The sequence below is a fragment of the Etheostoma spectabile genome, chromosome 18, assembly GCF_008692095.1.
Source record: "Etheostoma spectabile isolate EspeVRDwgs_2016 chromosome 18, UIUC_Espe_1.0, whole genome shotgun sequence".
In the NCBI taxonomy this organism is placed as follows: domain Eukaryota; kingdom Metazoa; phylum Chordata; class Actinopteri; order Perciformes; family Percidae; genus Etheostoma; species Etheostoma spectabile.
Genome location: NC_045750.1, coordinates 24835338 through 24836039, shown reverse-complemented (window position 1 = coordinate 24836039; position 702 = coordinate 24835338). Strand labels below are relative to the sequence as shown.

The following is a 702-nucleotide window of genomic DNA, read 5'->3' as shown; positions in this document are numbered from 1 at the left end:
ATATATATATATATATATATATATATATATATATCAAAGTAAGTCAGGCTGTGCGAGCAACTCAAATCAGTTAATTGCTGGCTTACCTTTGGCGTTTTGGTGCACTTTCCATTTCTTGCATCTTTTATGTGCGCTATATCCAGTAGGTCTGTATCCTGTAAATAAGAAGATGCCACATCAGTATCAAAGTCAACCAAGAGTTACTTCAAAGGTTTCAAAGACAGTTTGGTACCCAAAGACATTCTGTGCACACTGGAGCTGTTTTGGATCCAAGGCGCAGGGAAACCCTATCAGCGCCCCTTTCCATTTCCAAACCTGCCACCTGTGTTTAGGGACACATTAGCCTCAATACCAGATGCCATGTGGGAGTCATTCAGTGCAACCCTAATGATACGTTGCCCTGCAAGATTGTCATTGTAGTGTTGTGCACAAAATGAAGACAACGTCAGAGTCAGATAACGGACTGGTGTGACATGCCAGAAACCAAAGAAAAATGTGCAGATTGTGTTTCATGACGGACACTAGGCTCAGCTGCAACACACCACGGCAATCAATGCTGGCAAGAAAAAAAATTGTTGGATGCAAAATACTCAATGTTCTGCAGTCCCATGTCGAAGTGTCCTTGGGCAAGACACTGAACCCCGAGTTGCTATCGGTGTGTGAGTGTTTATCTGATGAGCAGGTGGCACCTTGTACGGCAGC

The 702-nt window shown here is 43.4% G+C and overlaps 1 protein-coding gene across 5 annotated transcripts in view; it reads right to left on the bottom strand.

Annotated features, from left to right (window-relative positions):
- Nucleotides 1-702, bottom strand: part of plcb1l (phospholipase C beta 1-like) — a 174566-nt gene that overhangs the window by 77500 nt on the left and 96364 nt on the right. For all 5 annotated transcript variants that reach the window (XR_004336183.1, XM_032542976.1, XM_032542975.1 and 2 more), the window contains one exon: nt 87-155. Coding sequence is in view for 3 of the 5 variants with exons in the window: in XM_032542975.1 (XP_032398866.1) it covers nt 87-155 (69 nt within the window). In the remaining 2 variants the exon portion in view is untranslated. The remainder of the gene's footprint in view (nt 1-86; nt 156-702) is intronic.